General features: G+C 36.8%; 1 protein-coding gene and 1 long non-coding RNA gene across 2 annotated transcripts in view; one reads left to right on the top strand and one right to left on the bottom strand.

Moving 5' to 3' along the window:
• The window catches only part of RARS1 (arginyl-tRNA synthetase 1), a 24,461-nt gene extending 5,264 nt beyond the window's left edge, over positions 1-19,197 (top strand). The window contains exons 5-15 of the mRNA XM_042947298.1: positions 14-114; positions 675-796; positions 2,099-2,219; positions 4,069-4,198; positions 5,002-5,106; positions 6,598-6,776; positions 7,300-7,409; positions 12,306-12,411; positions 17,495-17,667; positions 17,806-18,053; positions 18,968-19,197. Coding sequence (XP_042803232.1) covers positions 14-114; positions 675-796; positions 2,099-2,219; positions 4,069-4,198; positions 5,002-5,106; positions 6,598-6,776; positions 7,300-7,409; positions 12,306-12,411; positions 17,495-17,667; positions 17,806-18,053; positions 18,968-19,077 — 1,505 coding nt within the window. The 3' untranslated portion in view covers positions 19,078-19,197. The remainder of the gene's footprint in view (positions 1-13; positions 115-674; positions 797-2,098; positions 2,220-4,068; positions 4,199-5,001; positions 5,107-6,597; positions 6,777-7,299; positions 7,410-12,305; positions 12,412-17,494; positions 17,668-17,805; positions 18,054-18,967) is intronic.
• Positions 10,624-23,677, bottom strand: LOC122224886. The gene is made up of 4 exons (XR_006204983.1): positions 23,624-23,677; positions 21,139-21,196; positions 18,478-18,566; positions 10,624-10,883 (listed from the first exon to the last, which is right to left on the bottom strand). It is a non-coding gene; the product is annotated as an uncharacterized LOC122224886 (long non-coding RNA).

Genomic DNA, 23,677 nt, shown 5'->3' with positions numbered 1-23,677 from the left:
TACCGTTCATTAGGTTTTATTAATGTCCACTTAAGGAAGGACTATGTATCACAACAGTTAACCAATCTCCTGGTGAATGGGGTTCAACTACCTCCCCTTGGAGAGAATAAAAAGGTATATATAGTTTTCAGTTGATATGTTAATACGTTAAAGTGAATGCGAAGTGCTGTGACCAGCTTCCACTTTTTCTATTGAGATTTAATCATTAATATTTGAGATTATGAACATAATGGAAATAGCCTTTCTCCTGGGTCTTGTTTATTATGTGGTTTTTCTTTTCACGTTATTCCACAAGGCATTTGGGGTAGCCAGCTGAGGTTTGGCTGAAATAAGGGATGGATTATCTATATAAATAAATTTTATTCCTTTTCAATTAAAAATGGACAAGTAGATTCACCAGATAACCTAACACCCTTGAGTTACAACCCAAGCTACTATTTATGTCTGAGTTTACAATTAAATGTTATTAATAAATATTAGAATAAAATGTCTTGTACCCCTTTAAAATTTTTAATTAAAGTATTTGTCATGATGTGAAAATTTAAGATGTATGAGGTATTACTTTGATACATGTATGTGTTTTAACGTAATTGCCTTTGTATCTGTATTTATCACATTACATAATAATAGTACAATATTATTGTCTAAGAAATCTATTTTATTGTCTGTTTCAGGTTATAGTTGATTTCTCCTCTCCCAACATAGCTAAAGAGATGCATGTAGGCCATCTCAGGTCAACTATCATAGGAGAGAGTATGTCCCGCCTCTTTGAATTTGCAGGATATGATGTGCTAAGGTATGAAAAATGTTGCTTGAGAAAGAATCTTTGACTAAATGACTGATTTATAAGTATGATTCTTTTTTTTTCTTTTCTTTTTTTTTTAAATTTATTTTGAGAGAAAGAGAACCAGGAGGGGAGGGGCAGAGAGAGAATCCCAAGCAGGCTCCATGTTTTTAGCATAGAGCCCAATACAGGGCTTATTCCCACCAACTGTGAGATCGTGACCTGAGCCAGTATCAAGAGTTGGACGCTTAACCAACTGAACCACCCAGGCGCCCCAGTTCTGCTTCTAATCATCCAGTGGCCTTTTTAAATAAATTGTGTCTTGGGACCCTCTGAACGGATAACTTTTAGACTCTGGGAGTGGAACCAAGGAAAAAGTTCCCCCATTCATTCCACCTCCTCCTCTTGATCTTCTTGAGTACCTCCTGTGTCCAAGGGGTTATAGTCTAGTAGGGGGAGAGGTAGGCAAGAAAGAGATCCTGGGCCTGTGGGCCATGGTAAGAAATTAGGATTTTATTAAGTATATAATGGGAAGCTCTTGAGAGTCATAATTAGGAGAGCAGTGTAATCCAAATAAAGATTAGTCTGACTTCTGTGAAGAAGCTAGGCAAAGAAGGCAGAAATGTAGGTTAAAAACTATTTAAAAAAAATTTTTTTTAATAATGGTTATTTGTTTTTGAGAGAGACAGAGTGTGAGTGGGGGAGGGGCAGAGAGAAAGGGAGACAGAATCGGGAACAGGCTCCAGGCTCTGAGCTGTCAGCACAGAGCCTGGCGCAGGGCTTGAACTCACAAACCATGAGATCATGACCTGAACCAAAGTCAGACGCTTAACCAACTGAGCCACCCAGGCGCCCCAGAAGACTATTTTTATAATCCATTTATGAGATTATCTGGTGATTTGAGATTAGTGAAAAACAGTGAGGGATGTAAAATGGTTGGATTGACACATTTTGAAGAATTTTGTCCACTGACATTTGAGAACCACTGATCTAAATTACACTAAGATAATTGGTTGAGAAATTAAATTTTCACAAAATTGTAATGATCAGCAGTTGGCTCACCTGTCTGTGTCTCAGTTAATTACACAACGGATCATAATCCATCAGTAGGGACTTCATTTACCAAATCCTAGAGGCCTGCTGTGTGCAGCCTCCCCTGGAGCTTGCAGACCAGTTGAGACAACTGAGTAAACAAGATGTTGCTAAATGTGATGTACTGGCACTTCAATGTTAGTGGTTCCTAATGGAATATAGTTTGTCTAATTTAAGCATGGTTTTCATTTTCAAATGATTTTGTATTCTGACTGATACTAGGTTAAACCATGTGGGAGACTGGGGGACCCAGTTTGGCATGCTCATCGCTCACCTTCAAGATAAATTTCCAGATTACCTAACAATTTCACCTCCAATTGGGGATCTACAAGCCTTTTATAAGGTTAGATATCATTTATTGTTAAAATATTTGCATGTTTACCATTAATAATAATTACTACTTTTCTTTAGGGAGTTCAGAATAGTATTTGAAGCTACCGTGGAGTTAAAAGTAAACTCCCTGCCCCTTCACACACCATCTTTGCTTTTTGAATCAGTGTATGTTAAAAACTGAATTCTTGGAGCACCTGGGTGGCTCAGTCGGTTGGGCGTCCGACTTCGGCTCAGGTCACGTTCTCACAGTTCATGGTTTGAGCCCTGCATCAGGCTCTGTGCTGAGAGCCTGGAGCCTGCTTCGGATTCTGTGTCCCCCTGTCTCTGGCTCTCCCCCATCCATGGTCTGTCTCACTCTGTCCCAAAAATAAATAAACATTAAAAAAAAATTTTTTTTTTTTTAAAGTTGAATTCAACCACATTACCCACATTACCCTGCCTTTTTCTTAATGTTTTTTTTTTGAGAGAGTGTGCGTGCATGCGCACAGGCAGAGGAAAGGCAGAGAGTGAGGGAGACAGAATCCCAAGCAAGCTCTGTGCTGTCAGTGCAGAGCCCGATGTGGGACTTAAACTCAAACTGTGAGGTCATGACCTGAGCTGAGATCAAGAGTCAGACACTTAACCAACTGAGCCCCCCAAGCACCCCAGTATTTGAAGTTTTCTTGATGCTTTTCTCAATTTGGTATGTTGAAAATGTTAAAGTGTAGGCAAAAATAGTTTTTAGAAGACAATTAGGTTTTTATAAACCGTAATTTTAAATTAATCACTGTAGTCAACTTTCTTTGACTTTGTGATGTCCATATACAGACATTTATTACACCATTTGTGAATGTAATACAATTTTTGTATTAATGTTTAGCATTTCACTATCAGCTCTTTTGTGTTACTATATGGTTTGGCTGCACATTGTTTTGTTGGATTGATGTGCTAAAGTTTATGTTAATCCCCATTGTTGGGGTGTTTTTGGAGTACTTTTATCCATTCAGTAAACAACTTTTGAACATGGAAGTTTTTTCTCTTTTTAAAATTATTTTCTTACGATAGACAACTTCCCAAGAACAGGATTACTATGACAAAAAATAAACATTAAAAGTAAAACAAAAATATTGGTGTGTTTTTGTTTTGTTTTATAGGATGTGTCTCAGTATTTTCTAATGAAAAAATTGAAAACAAAATATTTACCAATGTGAGACTGGTAAATTACATAACTAATGTTATATAATCTGTTGGAATTTTGTGTTCTGAATATAATGAGGCTAAATTCAAAAGGCACAGTAAAAGAAAAGCCATATATAGTCAGGCTTTGTTAAAACACATAGTAGGCATGTATTTGCAAAGAAATGTCTAGAGTTATGCACCAAAGCATTATCCCTGGTTAGGTTGGGGTGGGATAGACAATTTTTTTTTTTTTAATAGTAAATGTGTTTCTTGCAAAATAGAAATAAAACTATGACAGCAATTTCATTTTTAATTACAAAAAAAGTAATTACTCATTCAGAACCACATCCAGGATGGAAAATGGAGCACAGAAAATTCAGCCCACCTGTTAGCTATTCTTTATTACTCTTAAACCATTGCTGTGAAGAATGATTTTATGACTTGGAAAAGTGGAGGTAGCACTGTGGTGAGAATTTTGTATTTTCAAGAAAAATTATTTCAAAGAAATAATAGGGCTCTTTGGCACATTGATTTGTAACTGTACTGTTGGCTGTTGAGAGAGAGCATCTGTTCTGTTTGTGTCCTGGTGTTGTAAATTTTCACTTCCTCGCTTTTGGTGTTTTTGTTTTAGAAACACTCTGTATCTAGAAATACAAAGCTGGCTCTTTTAACATTACTTTTTTTTTTTTTTTTAAACATAGGAATCCAAGAAAAGATTTGATACCGAGGAGGAATTTAAGAAGCGAGCATACCAATGTGTAGTTCTGCTCCAGAGTAAAAATCCAGATATTATAAAAGCTTGGAAGCTTATCTGTGATGTCTCCCGCCAAGGTGAATTCTCTGCTTTGTTCATTTCATCCAAAAGATATATTGTATGTAGTTTTCTTGAGTCTTTTACTCAATTGACCTGTAATGACGTGTTAAACTTTCAAAGACTGCCAAATGGATTTTTTTCTTCAAATATTTTCTGACACTGAAACAGCTATTAAGAAAGTATATTAATATAGGCAACTGCAGATTTTAACTTTCTTAGGAGAAAAAATTAATTGGGAAAACTTCGCAAACAATTTCAGGTTTTCAAGCTTGACAAAGTAATTTTAAGGTCACTTTGAAGAATATATGGATGAGAATAGCCAATAAAAGAATGGTAGTGATAGCTATTTTGCAGCACTAGTTTGTAAAATGTTTTATAATGCTGCCATAGGTAGTATTTGCATCACTGATGCACGGCTAGACAGATAGGTAAATGGAACAATTTAGGAAAAACTATAAGAAAATTCAGTAAATATTAGATCTCCAAAGAGGAGAGTTCTTTTTCTTTGCATTTACATTTTATAAAGGTAGAGTTTTAAAAGTTATACAAGAAGTACATGTTTCTTGTAGAACAAAATGTGGGCAAGGAAAAAGAAAATAAAAATTATAGTTCCACTGACTATTATTTTGATGAGTGTCTTTCCATATTCTTTCCACGTTTTCAAAATGGCAATATATATATAATGTTCTATATCTTATATTTTTAATGTGATTAAATTTAACCTTCCAGATGTAGTTAAATAATATATTTTAATGTTAAATGCATGTCTCCTGTTTGTTTAAATTATTAGACATTTTATTTGGTGAAATTTTTTTCCTAGAGTTTAATAAAATCTATGATGCATTGGACATCTCTTTAATAGAGAGGGGGGAGTCCTTCTATCAAGATAGGATGAATGATATTGTAAAGGAATTCGAAGATAGAGGTAGGCACTTTACTTTTTTTTAACTTCATTATGGAAATTTTCAAATAGGTCAAAGTGGACACAACATTCTCTTTTTCAATCAATAGCTTTTTTTTCAGTCTGTACATTATGTTTGTTTAATATATATCTTACATTCTGTATAGCCAAAGGGCCTCCCACCCCCCATTTTTCTCTTTTGTTATTGAAGAAACTGGGCCATTTGTCTAAGAGAATTTCCCATATAATATTTAACAGTTCCTCCATCTGTATCTTCTAAAGAGGCTTGATTAAATTGTTTGTTTGTTTGTTTCTTTTAAGTTTATTTATTTATTTTGAGAGAGAGAGAGAGAGAGAGAGAATATCCCAAGCAGGCTCTGCACTGTCAGTGCGGATATGGGGCCCAAACTCCCAAAACACAAGAACATGTCCAAAACCAAGAGTCGACGCTTAGCCAGCTGAGCCAATCAAGGTGCCCCATGGCTTGATTAAATTCTGGTTTAGGTTTTCTTTTTTTGTTTTTTGTTTTTTTGTTTTGTTTATTTGCAAGCATTCCAATAATGTCAGGTTGGCTCTCTTTAGGTTAAGATGGATTAGTGGGCTCAGGTGTTGTCAGCCTGATCTAGCCACAGATTTCCCTGTTAGCCTCTTCCCTGTTGTTTTTAGCAGCTATCGTGATTTTGATGCATTACTTCATTACAGGTTGAAAAATGGTAGTATTCTGTTGTTTCTTCTCTGTTACCTCGAATTCTCCTTTGTAGAATGATGCCTCATAATTATTTTGGTCATCCCAAAGTACAGTTCAAGATAAGCAGTGTAAATGCTTGATTCTTTTTAATTATCAATTTCAGAATAATAAATTAGTTTCTTAGCATGTTCCAGATACAACTGAGTTGTTTTTAGCATTATTATAAATGGGGTTTATTCCATTCTACATTTTGAAATCATTTGCCTTTATTATACTTTTTAATAATTTAATAATAATTTTAATAATTTTTAATAATTTAATAATCACTGTCTCATTTTTTGGCTAATGGTAGCTTCCTCAAATTGGCTTTCCTATTTTTTGTCTTTTTCTTGAGCCCTACGGTCTCTCTAGTCTTTGCTAGTTTACTTGCTTTCAGGTATACAACATTCTAGGATTATTGTACATTTCCTGCCTTAGATCTAGAATCAGCTAATCTCGTATCTCCAAGAAAGCCTGGCTCCTTGAGTGGGAAATGGTATTTATTAATCACAATCTGTGGCCTAGGGATTATACTTTTAAGGTAATAAAATTTTAGGGACATTTTTAGGAGCCAAATGTAGTGTGAATCCAGAAAACTGCCAGGTATCTCACCTCTGCCCTGAGGAAATCATGTGCTGCCCAGACAATAGCTATTTTCCCGGACTCCTAGTAGGTCATAGAAAATAAAATGTGATTTCTTGAGCTCTCTGGTAAATATCTTATAATGGCTCATCCTTTATATTCCTTCAGGGTTCTTTTAACATTATTAATGAAGATTTCTTTCCTAGGATTTGTGCAAGTGGATGATGGCAGAAAGATTGTGTTTGTCCCAGGATGTTCTGTACCATTAACCATAGTAAAATCAGATGGAGGTTACACTTATGATACATCTGACCTGGCTGCTATTAAACAAAGACTATTTGAGGAAAAAGCAGATATGATTATCTATGTAGTGGACAGTGGACAAGTGAGTTTGCAGATTTGTTTATGTTCTTACATGGTCTGATTGGAACTGAGACAGTATGGCGAGGTTTGTGGCATTTAGCACATAGAAGTCTTCCAAAGACTAAAGATCAGAACTTTGCTGTAACAGAGAAAAAACCGGCTTTGGATTTGACCACATCAGAATATATTTCCCAGCTTTTCTGCTTTTCTCCATCAACTGGTGATTACTTTCCTGAACATCAGTGACCATTCCTGTCTGAAAGGGGGTTGTGAGACCTAAAATATAACTGAAATTTTTGCACAATGAACCTATTATTAATTCAGTCACTTTAAAAACCTTTGAACATAGAAAGTGTAACAATCCTGCTCTACCTGTTTCTCATATATTGGGAATAAAGATGATCTTATTTATAATTATAATTATGCTTGCCTTCTAAGATTTGTGAGATTTAAACTTTACAAATCTTTATCACTACATAAAGCTTTAAGTCACTTTTTTGTTATTAGAAAGTTTAGCAGATAACTTTCTATTTGTTTCTTTGTAGTCTGTGCACTTCCAGACAATATTTGGTGCTGCTCAAATGATTGGTTGGTATGACCCTAAAGTAACTCGAGTGTTTCATGCTGGATTTGGTGTGGTGCTGGGTGAAGACAAGTAAGTCTGGAAAGTCTGAGTATTAATAACATACACAACCCCCAGATTTATTTGCAAAAGGCTATGTTTCATTAGATATTAAATTAGAATTAAAGTGCATAATTTTTCTCAGTCTGCAGATGCAGCCAGCTGAGCTTTTTTGTACCTATGTCTTATCACTATTAGAGAATGTAGCCTTTTAGGGAGATTTGTAAAGAGTTGAATGAAAACCACGCTAGATTTAACAGATTTTAAGAGGGTTTCCATTTGCACAGATCTAAATTGTAAAGTCGATCACAGTACCTCCTCAGATTTCAAGAAAATACTCAACAGTATATTTCAAGCATTTTGTAATTGTCTTTTTCTTTCACAGTTAAACACCTAGTCAATAGGTACACGTTTATTGAGATTCCAATTGAGTTTTAAAATTGAGCTTTCATTTTTATGTTTATCTCAAAAATAATAAGTTTGAGACCTGCATGTTAATATTCATACATCCAGTTTTTGTTTTCCAGTCTTTTCCCCACATTCTGTACAATGTTTATGAAATAAAAGATAAATACAAGCAAATATAGATAATAATCACCAACTCAAAGGCATAAAATTTTTTAGCATCTTGTATTCAGTAGTATCTTAGGGTCACTAAGCTATTTAACATCATGTCTTTTAAAATCTGTGGCATTTTAGCCACCTGGGTGGCTCAGTCAGTTAAACGTCCCAACTTCACCTCAGGTCATGATCTTGCGGTTCGTGGGTTCGAGCCCCGCATCAGGCTCTGTGCTGACAGCTCAGAGCCTGGAGCCTGCTTCAGATTCCATGTCTCCCTCTCTCTGCCCCTTACCCGCTCACACTCTGTCTCTCTCAAAAATAAACAAACATTAAAAAATAAAAAAATTGTTTTAAAAATCTGTGGCATTTTAGATTTAGTGATCCAGCCCAAATGTCATTACACAAAAGTGGTAATGCTTTTAAAAACCACATGAAGTAGCTCAAGATGCTTGGCTAGCCAATGTACAAAAGCCTTAATGAAGTGTACAACAATCAGGCTAGATGTGTGAAGGTATTTTAGCTAAAGTATGTGGAAATCATCACTTTTTAAATTTTTTTAATGTTTTATTTATTTTTGAGAAGGAGCATGAGCAGAGAGGGGCAGAGAGAGAGAGGGAGATTTAGAATCTGATGCAGACTCTGAGTTGTCAGCACAGAGACAGATGTGGGGCTCAAACTCATGAACCATGAGATGACCCAAACTGAAGTCATATGTTCATTGATTGAGCCAGCCAGGTGCCCCAGCATCAAACATTTTTAAATTATAATTTAAATTACACTCTTGTATAGAGCTGCACTTTTTTGGAATCAAAAGACACTAGGTCCTCATTTTGGTGTCGTGGTCCTAAAAAAGTGCTTGAAAATCAGCCAATGAGTTGAGTATTGCTTATAGTATCTTAGTTTATTAACTGTTGGTTTTTTGGACTTGTATTTATTTATTTTTTATTTTTATTTTTTAAATTTTTTTATTTATTTTTGACACAGAGAGAGACAGAGCATGAGCAGGGGAGGGGCAGAGAAAGAGGGAGACACAGAATCTGAAGCAGGCTCCAGGCTCTGAACTGTCAGCACAGAGCCCGACGCGGGGCTCAAACTCACAGACTGTGAGATCATGACCCGAGCTGAAGTCGGATGCTTAACCGGCTGAGCCACCCAGGCGCCCCTGGACTGATATTTAGATGATTTTTCTTACAGTTGGGTGAAATTATCAAATTTACTTTTATACCTATATTTCTCACAAGTACTCATATTTTGGCAATTAACTTGATCACATAATGGCTAAGAGGTTTTTTCCATGATTTTTTTGTTGTTTCATATTACTGCACTCTCACCATTATGTAATTATGGCATCCTGCACCATTAAAGAGAAGAATAATTTTAATGATAGTTAACCAGTGGCAGCGTACCATATTTTAAATATTTACATTGAAATGCTCACAGATTCTGCCATCTGCTTTTTAGTGGAATTTTCTGTTTTAAAGCTTTTTGCAATAGTTTGTCCTTTTATTTAAACATCTTCCTCTTATTTTTTGGACACCTGTTTATTGAGCACATATGAATGGCATTGTCTGGATGCTCCAGTGTGTACACAAAGATAATAGAATGTGGACTTTTCCCTAAGGAGCCTGTCTTGTGAAGCAGAGCAGTTCCCTGGGAAGACTGTTAAAGTATACATGCCAGCCCCACCAGGGAAGTTATTGACTTACTACGTACTAAAGTAGGTATTAGGCATTTTTTTAAAAACTCTTGATATTCAGGTATGGATTCCTTCTATTAGAACCACTAGTCTGAGCAGTAAACCAGCACCAAAAAAATGCAGAAAAATTCAAGGCAGGTGTATATAGGCAGTAAAGGAAAAGACCAGTTATCGTAGAGATGTTATAGGAAGGCCTCCCTTAGCATTTTGGCAACTCTTTTGATGGCTATCATTTCATCAGACAGAAGATTTGGAAGTCGCTGAATAGTCAAGCAGTAGGGAATGGCATAAGGAAAGCCACAGAAGTATTTAATGAATTTGTAGGATAGTAAGTTTTAATACTATAATCAAGAAGAAGATCCTTTCTAAGGTAATGCTGAAAATACAACTTTAATGGGAAATACCATGATTATTTTGGTAGGCTTTGTGTTGACTAGAAAAGCATGCTTCATTTGTACCATTTCTGCATTTGAAGAATTTTTTTTATGATTTTATTTTTGATAATGTGGAGTTCAGACAACCCCAAGATCAAGAGTCGCATGTTCAACTGAATGAGCCAGCCAAGGTGATCACAAAGAATTTTTATTTATTTTTATTTAACGTTTATTTATTTTTGAGAGAGATAGCACGAGCAGGGGAGGAGCAGAGAGAGAGGAAGAGAGAGAATCCCAAGCAGACTCCCCACTGTCAGCATGGAGTCCAACATAGGCCTTGAGCCCATGAACCGTGAGATCATGATCTGAGCCAAAGTCAGATGCTCAGTCAGCTGAGCCAGCCAGGCACCCTACCCAAAGAATTTTTTAAAAAGAGAAAATTAGAGGTGCCTGGCTGGCTCAGTTGGTGGAGCATACAACTCTTGATCTCAGAGTCATGAGTTTGAGCCCCACATTAGATATGAAGATAACTTAATAAAAAAGAAAATTATATACTCAGTGTTGTACAAACTTCTGTTTAATAGGTATAATCCAATTTTTGTTGAAGTAAGCCCAACGTAGGGCTTGAACTCATGACCTGAGATCAAGTCCCGTGCTCTACCAACTGAGCCAGCCAATTGTCCCAGTAAAATCCAGTTTTTGTGAAATGCTTTTAATAGTACCATTGCCCAGGACAGTGTCTGTCAAAGCTTTTGTCACATTCTCAGAGATTCTGATTTCAGTGGTATGAATGGAGCCCTGACATCCTGTGTTTAAGCTCTTCAGCTGATTTGTACATCCAGAGTTGGTCGCTACTCAACAGGTTGGGGTTATTATCTAGAGAAATAAAAATGAGATTCCAATTAAGAATTTGCTCAGAAATGAACTACTGGGACCTCATCAAAATAAAAAGCTTCTGCACAGCAAAGGAAACAGTCAGCAAAACTAAAAGGCAAGCAACGGAATGGGAGAAGATATTTGCAAATGACATATCAGATAAAGGGTTAGTATCCAAAATCTATAAAGAACTTATCAAACTCAACACCTAAAAAACAAATAATCCAGTGAAGAAATGGGCAAAAGACATCAATAAGACATTTCTCCAAAGAAGACATCCAGATGGCCAACTGATACATGAAAAAAATGCTCAATATCACTCATCATCCGGGAAATACAAACCAAAACCACAATAAGATACCACCTCACACCTGTCAGAATGGCTAACATTAACAACTCAGGCAACAACAGATGTTGGCCAGGATGCGGAGAAAGAGGATCTCTTTTGCATTGTTGGTGGGAATGCAAGCTCGTGCAGCCACTCTGGAAAACAGTATGGAGGTTCCTCAAAAAATAAAAATAGAGCTACCCTATGACCCAGCAATTGCACTACTAGGTATTTATCTAAAGGGCATAGGAGTGCTGTTTCAAAGGGACACATGCACCCCAATGTTTATAGCAGCACTATCGACAATAGCCAAAGCATGGAAAGAGTCCAAATGTCTATTGATGGATGAATGGATAAAGGTGTGTGTGTGTGTGTGTGTGTGTGTGTGTGTGTGTGTGTGTGTGTGTATACACACACATACACAATGGAATATTACTCAGCAATCAAAAGGAATGAGATCTTGCCATTTGCAACTATGTGGATGGAACTAGAGGGTATTATGCTAAGTGAAATTAGAGAAGAAAAATATATGACTTCACTCATGAGGACTTTAAGAGACAAAACAGATGAACATAAGGGAAGGGAAGCAAAAATAATACAAAAACAGGGAGGGGGACAAAAACATAAGAGACTCTTAAATACGGAGAACAGAGGGTTACTGGAGGGATTGTGGGAGGGTGAGCTAAATGGGTAAGGGGCATTAAGGAATCTCCTGGAATCATAAAAAAATAAAAGAATTTGCTTAGTTCCCAGACAGTTCTAGAATCAACCATGTATCTTATTAATTTTTCTGAGAAGGCAAAATAACTAAGCCAAACGATGTTGAGGAAAATGAACAAATGTCTTCTCTATTTCCCTTTTAGGGAATGTATTATAGGTCAACATGTAGAGAATGCTATGGGGAGCCTAAAGCATAGAATGCTTTGATTTGAGGACTATAAGATGAAAGATAATTGAAAGTACCACTCTTTCTTTCAGCATTCTCCTCGGTTGCCAGGTGGAATGAAACATTGTCAAAACGTCATTTTCAAAGATTTCTAAGCTGTAAATTCTGTTTCAAAATCTACTTAATTGGGATTCTTACATTTTTTTAGGAAGAAGTTTAAAACACGTTCAGGTGAAACAGTGCGTCTCATAGACCTTCTAGAAGAAGGACTAAAACGATCCATGGACAAATTGAAGGAAAAAGAAAGAGACAAGGTAATCTAAAGCCTTGTTTTGCATATTGTGTACCATGTGCTGTGTTGTGATTTTTAAGTTTTTTTTTGAGAGAGAACTGGGGAGGATTAGAAAATCCACGTAAGCTTATATTACTCAGATTTTATTGCACAGTAAGTTTGTTTCATTATTGAGTTTGAAAATACAGTTCTTGGCTACTACAAAAGGCTATGACCTTTTCCTGCTGTTACTGTGGTGTAGTATCTCTGCTTCTTGGCATTTCTCCTGTCACAACTTTGAATGAATGATTGGAAAATATTGCAAACTAAAGGGTTAGATTCTGCAGCCTACATTAGGAAGGTCAAGGATTGAGATTCAAAGGGTCTTGTGTCTTTTACTCTTCAGTAAGTCAAGTGATATAAGGGAATGGATGGAACTACTATAAACAGAAGAGTACAATTACAGAAGAAGTAGAATAAGATGTTAGTCCTGGCCTAGGCAGGATGTGAGATGTACGATTACTGCATAGTAAGGTTAGGGTTGGCTTTGCCTAACTTTATTAAAAATTGCCAGAGAGAGTATTGTAACCATTATATACTCCCACCACTAATATTTGATTGTTCCAGTTGCCCCATATCTTTACCAACACTTGATTTGTCAGTCTTTTATCCTTTCTGTTGAAATCAGTGGCATCTCACTGTGGTTAATATTTGCATTTCCCTGATGAGCAGTAATGTTGATTGCCTTTTTTAATGCTTATTGACTATTTATATATCTTTCATGAGGGGTCTTTTCAAGTCCTTTACCCATTGTTTGTTGTATTTATATCTATTCACATATTTACTCTTTCCTGTCCACTTCTTCCTTGAGGATCTCCTTTTAATACTTTTTTTGTAGTGCAAGTTTGCCGGTGGTGAATTCTGTTCGCATTTGTCTGAGAACATCTTTATATTGCCTGTAGTTTTGAATGATCTGTTTTTTTAAATGTTCATTTTTGGAAGAGAGTGTGAGTTGGGGAGGGGCAGAGAGAGGGGGAGACAGAGGATCTGAAGCTGACTCTGCACTGCCAACAGAGAGCCCGATGAGGGACTTGAACTCACAAACTGAGATTGTGACCTGAGAGAAGTCGGCCGATTAACCACTGAGCCACCCAGGCACCCCTGAACAGTATTTTGATTGAGTGTAGAATTGTAGTCCCATAGCTCTTTCAGCATTTTATTTATTTTTTATTTATTTTATTTTATTTTATTTTATTTTAATTTTTCTTTTTTTAATGTTTATTTATTTTTGAGACAGAGAGAGAGCATGAACGGGGGAGGGGCAGAGAGAGAGGGAGACACAGAATCGGAAGCAGGCTCCAGGCTCTGAGCCTCAGCCCAGAGCCTGACGCGGGGCTCGAACTCACGAACCGCGAGATCGTGACCTGAGCTGAAGTCGGACGCTCAACCGACTGAGCCACCCAGGCGCCCCTCTTTCAGCATTTTAAAGGTGGCATTCCATTGTCTTTTAGCTTCTTTAGTTTCTTTTCAATATCACTTGTCTCATTGCTCCTTTGAAGATAGTGTATCTTTTTTTCAGACTACTTTTACTGTTTTTCTTAGGCTTTGTTTTGGTACTTAGACTAAATAAATGCCTAAGTCTGGTTTGAGGGTTTTTGCAGGTGAGGCGTGTGGAGTGTACTTATCCTGCTTGGGAGGTGCTGAGCTTCCTAAATCTGTAGGTTGTGTTCTTTCATCAGTTTAGAATTTTCAGCCCTATCTCTTAAATTACTTCATCTTTGCTCCATTCTGTACTCCCCAGAATTCTAAGTACTTATATAATATGTTAGAATTTTTGACTGTGTGTCCTACATGTCTCTCACACCTGCTTTTTAAAAACTATTTAAGTAATCACCCCCAGTGTGGAGCTCAGACTTCAAACCCCAAAATCAAAAGTCATATGCTTTACTGACTGAGCCAGCCAGGTGCCCCTCTGCTTTTTCTTCCCCATGCTTTTTCTCCCTCTGCTTCATTTTGAATCTTTTCTACATTGTTTTGCCCCTTTCCTCTAATTTTTTGAGTATTTCAATTGTAGTTTTCTTTAAGATTTTCATTTTTTTTTAATAATGTATTTTATTTAACCCAACATATCTAAAATATTACCAACATACAATCTACCTCTACTTATTTTAGACTATTTCCATTTTTTTATTTTTTATTTTTTAAAATTTACATCCAAATTAGCATATAGTGAAACAATGATTTCAGGAGTAGATTCCTTAATGCCCCTTACCCATTTAGCCCATCACCCCTCCCACAACCCCTCCAGTAGCCCTCAGTTTGTTCTCCATATTTATGAGTCTCTTCTGTTTTGTCCCCCTCCCTGTTTTTATATTATTTTTATTTCCCTTCCCTTATGTTCATCTGTTTTGTCTCTTAAAGTCCTCATATGAGTGAAGTCGTATGATTTTTGTCTTTCTCTGACTAATTTCACTTAGCATAATACCCTCCAGTTCCATCCACGTAGTTGCAAATGGCAAGATTTCATTCTTTTTGATTGCCGAGTAATACTCCATTTGTGTGTGTGTGTGTGTGTGTGTGTGTGTGTGTGTGTGTGTGTGTATACATACCACATCTTCTTTATCCATTCATCCATTGATGGACATTTGGGCTCCTTCCATGCTTTGGCTATTGTTCATAGTGCTTCTATAAACATTGGAGGGCATGTGTCCCTTCAGCACAGCATACCTGTATCCCTTGGATAAATACCTAGTAGTGCAGTTGCTAGGTCATAGGGTAGTTCTATTTTTAGTTTTTTGAGGAACCTCCATACTGTTTTCCAGAGTGGCTGCACCAGCTTGCATTCCCATTTTAGCTTTTCATTTTTGAAATAGTATTAGGCATATAAAAATTACAAAATAGTACAAAGAATTGCTATGTTAGCTTCCCCAAATAACAATACTTTATGTATCCATAGTATAATTATGGAATCAGGATACTAACTAATGATATAACACTGGTTAATAGTCTACAGACCTTATTTAAGTTTACCATTTGTCTCATGCATGTTGTTTTTCTAGTCTGGGGTCCAGTTCGGGATCACCTATTATAGTTGGTTGTCATGTCTTTTTAATGTCTTCATTTTTATTTATTACCTTTTTTCAAATTTATTTTAGAGAGGGAGGGTGTGAGCAGGAGAGAGGGGCAGAAGGAGAGAAAGAGAATCCCAAGCAGGCTCCACACCTAGCATGGAGCCTGACACGGGGCTGGATCCCACGACCCTGGGATCATGACCTGAGCCCAACTCAAGAGTCAGATGCTTAACCAAGCCACCCAGGTGCTCCTGTAATTAGTATTTTTAAATATCTTTTTATTTTAAGCAGTTCCAGATTTTAAAGTTGCTTTTGTCTTTTTTGTTTCTGTTGTCTTGTCGGTCCTCTTCCCACCCATTGGTTTTCAGTCATATCAACTGGCTTTTTTATTAAGTTGCCTTCCCCCCCCCCCCCCCGCCCCCAAACTGGATGCTGGATGTTGTGAATGCAATGCAAAATTATAAAGGTTTTGGATAATGTCATCTTCCTCCAACAACCAATTAAGTTTTTTTCTGGCAGATTGCATACCAGCTGGTGATCTTAATTCTGCCGGTCTTGGTCTGGAGCTTTGTTAGGGTTGAATGAAGCATTTCAGTTTTATCTTTACTATTAGGGTACAGTTCTTTTTGGTAAAATATGGCCCTTCTAGTTTCACCAGGTAATTCACTAGTGCCCTTCTCCCTTGCTCCTTCTGGGACTCCCCAGCCTCACACAGCTGCTGAAATCTCTGCTCAGTTCTTCACCTACCAGTTTGCTCTTTCCTGCTGGGTTTTTTGGGAGTCCTGCCTTGTTAATGCCAGCCATTGGATAGTTTGAAAGAAGGTGTTTTTCACTCCTCTGTGTTATCTTGGTGATTTTCTCCTCACTCTTTTGGAAGCCCCAAACTCTGAATTCCCTCTTCTTACCCCAGTAAGACCACTTCTTTCTGCTTGGCTTTTGTTCCCTTCTGTCACTACCACATGGTGATTTAGACAGTGCCCTAGGGGAAAAGGTCAGGTAAATGTGGGACTTAACTTCCTGTGTTTTCCTTCTCCCAAAGATTATATATAGCCCCTCAAACTTTGCTTATATTGATGTTCTCTAGTGACTTCATATAGTTGCTTCCTATGATTTATCCAACTTTTAAATAGTTGCTTTTGGTAGAAGGGTTAGTCTACTATAGACAACTCCATTGTGTCTAGAAAAGAACCTTAATCACTTGAAGCCTAATAGTGCTTTAGAATGCATGGCTAAATATTAACAATACAATAATGCACGAGTTCTTCCTCCTACTCCTGACACCCTGTTTTTTTAGTTCCAGTGTAATTAACATACAGTGTTACATTAGTTTCTGGCATATAGCATAGTGACTCAGCAGTTCTATACATTACTCAGTGCTCATCAGGATAAGTGTACTCTTAATCCCCTTCACCTGTTTCACCCATCTCCCTACCCACCTCCCCTCTGGTAATCACCAGTTTTTTCTGTATATTTAAGGGTCTGTTTTTTTGTCTTCTTTTTCTCTGATCATTTGTTTCTCAAATCCTATGAGTGAAATTACATACTATTTGTCTTTCTCTGACTTGTTTCACTTAGCATTATTCCCTCTAGATCCATCCATGTTACTTCATTCTTTTCAATGGCTGAGTAATTCCATTATCTATATATACCATATCTTATGTATCCATTCTATTGTGACACCCTGTTTTAATTTCAATTAATTTCCCAACCCTAAGTTTTTTTCTAGTTTGCTATGTTACTTTATTTTCTATAAGCTACTTCAGAATCTTTATGGAATGAAGTGGATAGAAACTAATTATTGGTGCTTTCTATTTCATATCTACCGAATACATTGGGGGGAAAGTATTCAAGCAGACACTTCATATTTTATAAATCTCATAGAAAAACATTTTGTTATGCAGAGCTGATGAGTTATATTTTCATTATTCCCTTTGTAGATTGACCCATGTTTCCTCAGTGTCGATATTTATTAAAGTTTACTTTTTCTGCCTTAGCACCAGGACAAAGGCAGCGTTCAGTAAGCTATGAAGTTTTTGTTTGTTTGTTTTCCAAAAGGTCTTAACTGCAGAGGAATTAAAGGCTGCTCAGACATCCGTTGCTTATGGTTGTATCAAATATGCAGATCTTTCTCATAACCGGTTGAATGACTACATATTCTCCTTTGACAAAATGTTGGATGACAGAGGAAACACAGCTGCTTACTTGTTGTATGCCTTCACTAGAATCCGGTATTTGTATAACATTGTTCTATTTTAAATCAGTTGATAGGATTTTTAATTTACATCAGTCATTTCTTATTACATATTTCTGAGTGGAGAAGGATGTGCCTAACAAAAGAAAATGATGGCTGTTTCCTGATTTTTCAGGTCTATTGCACGTCTGGCCAATATTGATGAAGAGATGCTCCAGAAAGCAGCTCAAGAGACCAAGATCATTTTGGACCACGAAAAGGAATGGAAACTAGGCCGGTGCATTTTACGATTCCCTGAGATTCTCCAGAAGATTTTAGATGACTTACTTCTTCACACTCTTTGTGATTATATCTATGAGCTGGCAACTACTTTCACAGAATTCTATGATAGCTGCTATTGTGTGGAAAAGGATCGACAAACTGGTAAGTGTCTATTCAGTGGTCATATTGGGGACGGGGCATTAGCAAGGCATTTATTTGAATTGGGTGTGGATGGATGGTTTTCAACTTGTTTTATTTATGGAACACCCCCTCTCCCCACCCCCCCACCCCCGCCCCTCCTAGATTTTCTTCCCAACTATACACTGGTCGTTATTATATATAACAGACAAAATTCAACAAATCTAATAAAAGCATAAATGGAACTCTCATTCCACACAAAGTAGTTTTCCCCACCCTCAGGCACATGCATGGAACCAACCATAGAACTCCAAAGAAAACAATTGGAAGACCAGTAGGAATAGGACATTTCCAATGAAAGCAATGTTATTGAGGGTCCCAGAATGAGTCTTTGGGAGTTTTTGACAATGGAAACTGCCTTTGGGAGAAAAGTGGTATCTTTTCTTACCTTAGGCTTTTTGCTAGCTTCTGTTACAGTTACTGAAGTAGACTGAAGTAATTTATTACAGGGCAAGTAGGTGTTTTTGAGAGTCATGCCTGAGAATTGAAATTTCATTAGGAAAAATAATCTCACCATTATCCTGAAATTAAAGTTTATAGTTATTTCAAACTATGAGGCCTAAGATAAAACTCTGAAAGAATTTTAGAAGACAGATAAAATTTATCATTCTAATCATTGTAGAACTTGTATCCCCTTATCAGAAACAGATTTCTTGAACAGAAACATCTTTCTTTAATTGTCTGTATTTTAACCTTGGATTGTCTGTATTTTAATCTTGGATTGTCTGTATTTAATGTGAAGGTAATTCTAGTTAAAGTCCCAAAACATGGGTTAGGCTATTCACCTTTCAGTAAAATACAGAAGTAATACAGATTCTTTAGTAATGGTTTTCAAGAAGACAAATTAATCTTTTTTTTTTTTCTTTCTATTTTCTCAGGACAAGTGTTGAAAGTAAACATGTGGCGTATGCTGCTGTGTGAAGCAGTAGCTGCTGTTATGGCCAAGGCGTTTGATATCCTGGGAATAAAACCTGTCCAAAGAATGTAATCCTTCTTAGGTTTGAACACTGTGTGTTTTTACCAGAAATAGCCATTTAACACTGTTTGCTTTTTTACAATCATGTGGATACAAAAATAAGTAAAGGAAATTTGTCAGCTGTCTACATAACTTGTGCTTTTTTTCTAACAACTGGGCCTTTGAAAAGAAAAACATAACTTTCATAAATACGTTTATTTCTGCTGACCATTAAACCAAAATTACTTAGTGGGGCCATGGAGAAGAGGGTTTATTGTGTGGCTTAGGGAGTGTTTATTGGTTTGGCTGGGATGTGTTTTCATTCATTTTAATTTGATAAGCAGTCCCATTTATTGAGCTCTACTATAGACCCCAGGAACTAAATTTACACACCTTTATTGCCCCATTTATTATTTATTCTGTTGTTCTGTCATAACATTTTCCCTGTTTAGCAAGTGACAAAACTGAGGCTTCACAGAAATAAGTATCTTCCCCTGTATTGCTCAGGAAGAAAACCAAGATTCATATCTATGTGTGTCTGACTCCTAAATTTAACTTCTTTTCTGTTTTAGTAAAAGATGACATTGGCAATATAACAAACCTGGATTCAGGGGAAGGTCAGGAAACTTAACAGCCTGGTATTTTTTCAGAAGCTTACTCTTCACATCTTGTTAGTTATGTGCCAATTATAGTCGCAAAGGAAGCTGGAAAACTTGAATATCTAAGCAAAGGAGAACACTTGCCATGATTTCCTTAAATGAGTCAAGATTCATCTCCTAGTCATGTTGTATTGTTTCACTCCAAGAAATTAGAGTTGTAAAAAGATAAGGTGGAGATTTTTCCCGGCACTAAGGGTAGTCAGGGAAGGTGCGTGGGGGAGGGGGTTAGTAATAGTGATTATTGGGTCAGCAGTTAATGTAATTTTCCAGCACAAAGATTAGATTAAAATTCATGTAAAGAACTTAACGTAATATTCGGGAAAACAAATGCTTAATGAACATGAACTGTACCATGCTGTTTCCAAAGGTCTCCAAAGGAAACCAAGAGATGATTTTAATGAGTTATAACAATAACTACAATTTACAAACAAAATGAGTATGTAAAAGTTTGAGGTGTTCACATTAGATCACTACTATTTCCTCTAGCAAACATGGAAGCTAAACAGTTTCCTCTTAGCCTGGTATCTGCAAAGAGAAAAACTACTGTAGTATTGAGTCCATTGGTTAGAAGATCCAGGAGTTTTATGGGTGCAAAACAGGATTCAGTGAGATAGGAGGAACTAATGAAAGACTGGGGAATGTGTTAAATTAACCAGAGGTCATGATTAGTTCATATGCTGGCAAGTCAGTTTTCTGCTTCCTGAGATAGTAACTATGTGGTTATTTCATCTTGAAAACATTGTCTTACCAGAAATTATAAATATCATTAGGTGATAGATAATATCAGAAACTTCTCCTGGGGCACCTAGGTGAGTCAGGTCATGCATGATCTCATGGCTCTTGAGTGAGCATAGAGCCCTGCTTCAGACCCTCTGTCACCCCGTCTCTCTGCCCCTTCCTGGCTCTTGCTCACCCTCTCTCAAAAATAAACATTAAAAAATTTTTTTAAAAATAGTAAGAAACTTATTTAGAAAATAATAGAGCTCTGATTAGCTTGTTTTTAATATGCTGGTCTTTGGGAGAAAATGGGACTGTCAGGAAACAAAGCTAAAATTCCCAGTGGGGAGATGGGTTTGCAGAGGGAGAGAATGGACTACTGGCAGACCAGACCTCTGTCTGGATGAGGGAAGGTATGAGGCAGCCCTGTGTCAGCATTGAAAAGAACGTGATGTCTGCAGTTTGTTGGATACACTATCCTATATAGTTCTTTAAATCTTTCATATCCAGACTTATGCGAAATTGGTGGAGTAAGGAACTTGAAAAGTATGCCTTCACTAAAAGGAATGTAAAGCTGGCAAAAAAAAAAAAAAGAAAGAAAGAAAAAACTTTTTCAGAACGCCAGGAACTATCTAGAGGCTTACAGTAGCCAGGGCAACACAATCAAGAAGAGAAAGCTGAATCTTGATAAGGACAGCTTTGTGGCAATTTAACTTACCCTGGTCTCCTCCCCCTCTTCCTAGCTTAGCAGTGGCCTTGAAGAGAACAGTCACATCCTGTAAGTACATCAGTACCACAGTGAGTATAATAGAACTAATTTGCACCCAAAAAAAAGCAAACATGATTTGTTTCTTTGTTTTGAACTGTCTGGCTTGGAGTACCATTTTAAAGGATTTGCCTTTGTCTTACCTAACTCAGAACTCTCTGGTATGGAGATAGTTACCTAAGGGCATTTTTCAAGAACATTTACAGGTGAATATATTAGTTGTTGCTGGCTCAGGGAATAGTTAGCAGTTGGGAAAACAATAGATTAACCAAAGAGCTTGCTAAGAGGCTGAGGAATGAGATGCTTTGGTGAGTAAGAAGTTTGAAAGGCTCTGACATATTCCTGGGTGTCTAGAAAGCCATGCACCTGCCCAGGGCTGTGCACATGCTCAGCAAAAATTTTAAAAAGTCCACCTCTAGCTTATTTTAAGGCTTTGTGCAAGCGGGATTAACTACAAAGGCAGAGTTGTGAACTTCCTGGTTGAGTGTTGAAGGTTGTACCAGTATGCACAGAGCCCATCTGCAAGACTGGAAGATATTTTAGATTACAAGCTTTTAAGGAAACCTCTGTCCAATCACTAGCTAACCTTAAGCTAATAGAACAGAGATTTCAGTGGCTACACACAACAAACAATACACACTTTACAAAATAAGAAAAGTTAACAAGCATCACTAACAAACCCTGGGGTGGGAACAGGAGTACCTGATTACAGGGTTGCCACATTAAAATATCCAAAATGTCCAGTATTCAACAACAAAAATGTTACAGGGCATATAAAGAAACAAGAAAATATGGCCCGTACCTAAGGAAATAATAGAAATAGTCCCACAGGAAACCCTGACATTAGACATAAGGATGATTCAATCAACTGTGAAATATATTTAAGGAGCTAAAGGAAACCATAAGAATATCTCCCCAAATAGAGAATAGGAATGAAGGGATAGAAATTATAAGAAGCCAAGTAGAATTGTGGAGCTGAAAAGCATAACTGGAATGAAAGATTCAGTAGAGGAGCTCAACAGAGTTGAGCAGACAGAAGGAAGAACCAGTGAACTTGAAGATAAACCAACTGAAAAAGAATGAACAGAGCCTAAGAGGCATATGGGACACCATCAAGAAGACCAATATATGTATAATGAGAGTTCCAGATGAGAGAAAGGCAGAAGGTATTTGAGGAAATAATAGCTAAAAACTTCCTAAATTTGATGAAAAACACAAATCTACACATACCAGTTCAGGGAACTCTAAGATAAACTCAGACCTATTCTTAGACACATGATCAAACAGTTTAAAGACACAGACAAATAGAGAATCTTGAGAACAAGAGGATCTACTCATGTGCAGGGGATCTTCAATAGGATATCAAATACCATGAGGACCAGAAGACAATGGAATGACATATTTGAAGAGGTAAAAGAAAAAAACCCTGTTAACCAAGACTTCAATGTCTGGAAAAACTACAAAAATGAAGTTCTACAATGGAACATTATTTAGCCACAAAAAAATGAAATCTTGCCATTTGCAATGACATGGTTGGAACTAGAGAGTATAATGCTAAGTGAAATAAGTCACGAATACACAAATACCACGTGATTTCACTCGTGGAATTTAAGAAACAAGAAAAGTAAAAGAGACAAACCAAGAAACAGACCCAGCTGTAGAGAACAAACTGATGGTTACCAGAGGGGAGGTAGGTAGGGGAATGGGTTAAATAGGTAATGGAGACTAAAGAAGGCACATGTCTTGATGAGCACTGGGTGATGTAAGTTAAGTATTGGATCACTATATTGTACACCTGAAACAAATACACTATGTTAACTATACTGGAATTTAAAATAATTTTATAAACAGTCCCTCCCAAATGAAGATGAAAATGGCATTCTCAAAAACTGAGTTTGTCACTAGTAGACAGACATTCCCTACAATATAATAGTAGATAGTAATGCAAATCCACACAAGTAAAGAATGCCAGTAAAGGTAGCTATATAGATAAGTATAAATGACAATACTTATGTATTTTTTTGTCTGTAACATTTTTTCTTATTTAGAAGACAACTGAATAAATCTGTTTATGGGCACATAATGTATAAAGGTTTGACAAAAAGTTGGAGGCAGACATAGCGAAGATTTTGTACACTATTGATAGTAAATTGTTATATTAATTAAATCATAAAGAATGAAATCTTGCCATTTGCAGCAGCAGGGATGAACCTCAAGGGCATGATGCTAAGTGAAATAAGTCAGAGAAAGACAAATACCATGTGGTCTCCCATACGTGTGGGATCAAAACAAAAGCAAACAAAAACCCTCATACAGAGAACAGATTGGTAGTTGCCAGAGACGAGTGGAGGATGGGAGAAATGGGTGAAGGGAGTCAAGAGGTAAATAGAAAAAATAAATATGGTGCATTATTGAACAACACCAGCAAATAACTTACTATTATCTAGTAATTTGTGATCAAAAACAAAACTCAAGAAAACCTCAAATTGGA

The sequence above is a fragment of the Panthera leo genome, chromosome A1 (genome assembly GCF_018350215.1).
Source record: "Panthera leo isolate Ple1 chromosome A1, P.leo_Ple1_pat1.1, whole genome shotgun sequence".
In the NCBI taxonomy this organism is placed as follows: Eukaryota; Metazoa; Chordata; class Mammalia; order Carnivora; family Felidae; genus Panthera; species Panthera leo.
The sequence above is the reverse complement of the archived record's forward strand: the minus strand, read 5'-3'. Positions and strand labels throughout refer to the sequence as shown.